Source organism: Lathyrus oleraceus, chromosome 4, assembly GCF_024323335.1.
Source record: "Lathyrus oleraceus cultivar Zhongwan6 chromosome 4, CAAS_Psat_ZW6_1.0, whole genome shotgun sequence".
Classification (NCBI taxonomy): Eukaryota; Viridiplantae; Streptophyta; class Magnoliopsida; order Fabales; family Fabaceae; genus Lathyrus; species Lathyrus oleraceus.
In genome coordinates this window covers 373,915,012-373,921,238 of record NC_066582.1, presented here as the reverse complement: position 1 = coordinate 373,921,238, position 6,227 = coordinate 373,915,012, and the positions used below count along the sequence as shown (strand labels likewise).

The 6,227-nt window shown below is 37.2% G+C and overlaps 2 protein-coding genes across 2 annotated transcripts; both read right to left on the bottom strand.

The window, feature by feature from the left end:
- Positions 1–3,895: 3,895 nt before the first annotated feature.
- LOC127137572 (U11/U12 small nuclear ribonucleoprotein 31 kDa protein-like) lies at positions 3,896–4,348 on the bottom strand. Its single transcript, XM_051064027.1, has one exon. It carries the CDS (start codon positions 4,346–4,348, stop codon positions 3,896–3,898), a length of 453 nt encoding a protein of 150 aa, XP_050919984.1.
- Positions 4,349–4,387: 39 nt separating this feature from the next.
- Positions 4,388–4,729, bottom strand: LOC127137571 (U11/U12 small nuclear ribonucleoprotein 31 kDa protein-like). Its single transcript, XM_051064025.1, has one exon. It carries the CDS (start codon positions 4,727–4,729, stop codon positions 4,388–4,390), a length of 342 nt encoding a protein of 113 aa, XP_050919982.1.
- Positions 4,730–6,227: the final 1,498 nt, after the last annotated feature.

Sequence of the window (6,227 nt, the reverse complement as noted above, 5' to 3'; positions counted from 1 at the left end):
CAACAAGTTATGTATACTGCCCACCCCAACAGATGACAAGGTTAAATTTGGGTTCAGATGAACCTTTAGCAGATGTATGGTACAATCCTTACGTGCAGATGCAAGGATCTTTGAAACAAGGAGACACATTTCGCACAAAAGAGGAATGTGTAAGAGCCATTAAGAAATTCCACATGCAACTATCAGCTGATTTCAGAGTTGACAGAACTGACGCATCGAGGTATAAAGTTTATTGTCCGAATGAGCACTGCCTTTTTATGTTGTCAGCTTCGTACCGGAAGAGGAGCGAGTCTTGGGAGATGGATCAATGGGTCCAGATCACACATGCATGCTGACAAACCCAATCCAGGATCATCGTAAATTAAGCTCTCAGCTAATATGTGATGAAATATTATCTGTTATTAGCGACAATCCATCATTAAAGGTGAGTACAATAATCTTGCATATTAGGGCAGAGTACGAGTACACTCCATCATATAGGAAGGCATGGATAGCTAGGACAAAATCTATTGAAAAAGTGTTTGGCAATTGGGAGGAGTCTTACAAACAACTTCCATAATACTAGTTGGCTCTGATTGCACGTTGCACCTCAGCCTAACTTATGTTTGATCTCCGACAGACACCCTTCAATCATCAGTGCATATAATAACATTGACAACGGCTGGCAAAATCCTCCTTCGACGCATGTGTTATGTAATAGACATATTGCTCAGAATTTCATGCGGGAAATCAAAGATAAGATGTTGCGGAAGAAGGTTGTCAATGCAGGTTACGCATTATCAGAACCTTCTTTCAAACACTACCGCAAGGAAATAAGATTGTCAAACAAAGATGCGGTACGGTGGATCCATGGTATTCCTTTGGAGAAGTGGACTAGGGCATACGACAACGGTCGACGTTGGGGCCACATGACAACAAATCTTGTGGAATCAATGAACTCTGTCTTCAAAGGCATCCGTAACCTACCAATAATCTCTTTGGTGCATGCTACATATTTCAGGCTAAGGGCGTTGTTTGAAACCAGACACTTAAAATGGAGTTCAGTGTTGCAATCTAGACAGTTGTTCAGTGATGCTTCGATGAAATTCATCAGACATGAAGCTGCCAAAGCAAACACACATGTGGTTACGGTCTTTGACTGAAGTAAAGGTTGGTTTAGTGTTGTCGAGTCCATGGATCACAATGAGGGCATGCCGATGGGACAGTACAGAGTCGAACTAGATAGAGGTTAGTGCGACTGCAGAAAGTTCCAAGCCTTTCGTACCCCCGCTCCCATGTCCTTGCGGCATGCTCAAAGGTTCGAAGGGATCCATCATACTTGTTACCTGAAGTTTACAAAATCGTCAGTCTTTCAAATGTTTATAAAATTAGTTTTTTTCGTAGTGGCAAAAGAGGATTATTGGCCAGAATATCAAGGGGACATCGTCTGGCACAACGAAGTTATGCGAAGGAAGAAAAAGGGTCGCCCAAACAGCATCCGAATTCGAACCGAAATGGATACGGCGAACAAAATGGTTAGACTATGTAGTTCATGCCGTCAACTAGGTCACAATCGTAATAACTGTCCTAGTGTTAGAATGAGCACAACTAGATAAATTTACATGTACCTCTATTGCAATATATGAAAAATTAAATTTATTTCATATTAGACATCTGTCACGAAAGTACCATTGCATAAACAGTAACACATATAATTATAACAAATACAAGAACTATGCAATTACAACCAGCAAAACAATTTTGAACATGTAATGCATCATCCTACGAGCGTCTTGGTCTGTCTTAATATCCACCAATTCGTGTAATTCTCCGTGTTGGTTGAACGTGGACACAAGCCATTGTATTCTTCTAATTCGTTCACCCTCTCCAATTTCTCCCTCTAACCAACTGTACAACGTCCGATTAAGACGTTCAAACATATTTGTGTTCCAAAGTCGAATCTGTACCGGAGCCGCAACGGCAGAAAATATTACATCAGCACTTTGTTTTTGAATGTATGCAGACATTGTTGAAACAGGGAAAATTGAAATTGATGGTGGTTGAATTGTATTAGGAGATGAGTTTGAGTGAAAAATATTGCATCCAATGCGTGGTATTTATAGAGACGGACAAAACATGTGGGCGCTTGAGGGATTGACGCCCACATGACCATCACATGAAGCCAGATGAATTAGCGCCCACACAACCAAATGCACCTAGGCGCCACTAGCATTGACGCCTCCTCATGAGGCCCAATGCAGGCACCAATAGTATTGGCGCCTCCTCATGAGGAGCGCAATGCATGCGCCAATGCTAGTGGCGCCTCCTCGTGAGGAGCGCAATGCATGCGCCAATACTATTGACGCCTCCTCTTTATGCATTGGGGGTGCCCCAGTTCATCTGACGCATCCTCTACCAAACCTGGTTATTTTGATAATTTTTTTAAATAATTAGTTATTTTGAAAAAAAAATAAAAATAATTATTATTTTGAAAAAAAATTCCAAACTTTTACCTACTTCCTCTTCAAGAACACCCATATTAATCCTATTTGAATCTGCTCAAACTTCAACAAAATTCAAGAAACCGATATCCTGAATTTCACAAAACTCCCAATGTCTTTATATCTGAGTACAGTTATCGTACTATGTAATCAAGCTTCATGTTAATCCTATTCATAGAGGATGTGAACTCTACTATTTTCATTAACTTGTGCCATAAGACAATGATTCAATTAGTAAAAAATATGAGCATACAAAAGTATATAGACAATCATGAATATGGTATCTATCGGTTATATATAACTGTCAACTGAATATGGTTTCAGAGTTATAGATATATCCAAAACCAACAATGCTTAAAACCAACAGTACAACAGTAACAATTGACCCCAAACTCCATATAATATAACTATACTTAATCCGATTCAAAGCCATAATTCAGAAAGAAAGGAAATAGCATAACAATAACTAATTTCTTTTTCTACATATCATTACAATGACATTCAAGATTAGCCCATGGTTCAAAAAGTTACAGAATAATTAAACCTATAATTTAAAGCCTAGTGTCGAGGGTGAGGCACAAATTGGTATTATTCTCCAGCTCAGCCAAGTGATTATGCATGAAAAAGGATACCACATTTTCTCTGGGAGAAGCAATTTAAGCATTCTAAGAGAAACTTGAGAAATACTCATCAATCTGCATAAAAATGCTCAGTAGACATCAAAGAGTAAAGGTAATCAGAAGAACTGTTACCCATGGTTTTAAACTGCTTTCCACAAGAACGGCGACAGTAATTGTGACTACAAGTCTACAACCTATGCTTTTCAAGATCTTAACAACCACATCAAATCCAGCTATATCTGACTATAATATTCTACATATCAAATATCATAACATAACCACCACAACTGTAATTAAAAACCTTACTTATATGATAACAAGATGTGCATAAAGTAAACCAGGGTGTTACAATTTGATTACATTACATGTTTTAACTGAACCAAAATAAAAAACATAACGAACAGGCTTTTCCTTTCTGTTTTACAGGTAAACCGAATGCTAAATTAAGCCGATAAATAAGAGACTCGTCTGTTATCATTCATTAACTATGAAAATATGGAATACACAAAAATGCTCATCACCAATTCACCACCACTATCACTAATTACTACCACAATAACTAATAACTAACATGTGCTTGTGATCAAAACCATAAACACATCCAACCAAGCCAACAACATATAAACAATTTCATCAATTACACCATATCTTGATAAAAACAAAAAATTGCCATTTAGATCTATGAAACACTGGCACATATATAGACACGACACACAGGACTAGTTGAATAATGCGGTAATGCGGAATACCAAACACACACCTTCAATCTGAAGTGTCAATGCTACATAGTCATGATCAATCATCATCATCATGATCACTCTCATCACTGAAATACCCAGCTTTCTTCCCTTTCTTCTTCGTCTTGTTGTTGTCCAAACCCTCACCATCATTTCTGTTTCTCCCCAGCAACCTTTCACCCGCTTCATCATCCACAATAGAAGCCCAATTATCGTCAAACTGCTCCGCAGTAATCTGACCACCCTCCTCCTCCTCCTCATCACCTTCCTCCTCCCCATCCCTATCCCTCAGCCCACTAAATCCCCATCGCGGTTTCTTAGGCTGAGGCCGCGGCCTCGGCCCCAACTGATTCTTAGGACACTCATACGACAAATGACCATGCCCCCCACACTCATAACACAAAGCAGTCTCAGTATTGTACACGCGCTTCCGAATAAACTCCGGAGCACGTCCATTATCAGCAGCAATAGAAGCAGTTAGTGTCCTTCCATTGAGAATCTTCTTATTCATCTCCTCCACGGCGCGTTGGGCTTCATTACGAGAAACGAATTAGACAAACGCGACACCGTGACTTAGGCGCGTGTGACGGTCTTTGAGAACGGTTACACGCGCGATGCGGCCGAAAGTAGAGAAGAGCGTATGGAGATTGGAGTTTGTTAGGGAGTAATCTAGATTAGAAACGTATAGCGTTGATTTTGATGGTGCTAAGGGTTCACCTGTTCCTCCTATTGATGATCCTTTGTTGTTCGATTTTGATTGGGGTTGATTACTGGATGTGGTGCCGGTGGTGGTGTTGGGGGTTGAGGACGAAGCGCAGTAGCGGTAGTAGAAAACGCCGTCGTCTTCATCGCTGTCGCTGTGTTTTCGTTTGTGTTTCTTCTTGCTTGACATTTTTCTCGGTTCAGGTTTTTTGTTTCCGGCAACGGCGTTCGGTTTCCGGCGACGGAATTAGTTCTCCGATGCTTCTTTAATCTATAGAGGAAATCTGAGAGTGGAGAGATTCTATAATGCGTTTGAGAAACCCTAGAGAAGTGAAGCGAAACTCCAAGCTGATCTGGACATGGATCCGGATATTTTGGATTGGTTTTATATATGGATTTATCCAATCTTATTTTTTTATAAGCAATACTATCCATATGTAAATGGACAACCTGCTCACCGCCAGAGTACTTGTAAAGATAGCATAAAACTAAAAATTATTATGTTTTAATATTTTTTTGTTTAATTGGTCAGCCACCCATCTGCATATATAAATTTTAATAATTTTTTGTTATTATGATGCTAGATTTTTTAAGACAAAAATTTCTAGTTCGTTAGATATACAATTTTATTATATTATTTTAGATTATATTTTAATATCTTAAGATAAATAGAGTTATTGAAATTTAGCAAAAATAGAATAGAGTGAAATAGAAATTTTATTACTTTATTATTTGAATAATTAGCGATAAAAACAAAGTAAGTTTTTGATTCTGCTCATATAAAAGAGAAACAATACTGATGGAAAGTGATGAAAATTTTCATTCTGCTCATATTAAAGGGAACAATACTCGTAGAAAGTGATCAATACTAGTAGAAAGTGATGTAATTTTTTATTCCTCATATCTAAGGGAAACAATGCTAATGAAAAGTGATGAAATGAAATAAAATAGAATAATAAAATTTTATTATACTGGATCTGATTTTAATTAACTCAAACAATGTAATCTTATTCTATTTCATCTCATATCACTTCATATCATCTCATTGCATCAATTTAAGCAAAACCTTAGTCTAATAACTTCAGTTTCACAACATTTAAAAACTCTTATGTAGAATTTGTCCAGAATTGAAGAGGACTCATCTCTTACTAGAAACTCAACAATTAATTTGTTTTCAAAAGTAATGCTTTATTTATACGCTTAGATTATGTTTGGACATCTTAAAATGAAGATATAAGAATAAAAATGAACATAGTGAATCAACAAAATTAGAAGTACATACGATTAAAATGCATCAAAATCGATGACATCTTTTTAAATTTATTGAACTTTTCGCATTAGACTTTTTTCTATTATATTATTTTTCAACATCATTTAATTTCTAGAACTCATGCATCCTATCCAAAAAAACAAAGTTCTCACTCAGATGTTTCTTCCTTAAGACGTTTTCTCCATTCTACGAATGTTGGTGGTAGAGGACACCCTCGTTTCAAATAAGCTTGTATAAAATGCATCTTAGTAGCAATCTGTCTAATCAAGACAACCCGACCATTTAAATTATTTGGAGGGGAACTTAGCAGAGGGAAAACGATTTACGAAAAACTATGTCTTGTAAACTAAACTAAAACTCAGTCATATACATTTGATATAAGATGACTCATTTCAGAAAAATTCATCCACTTTATTGT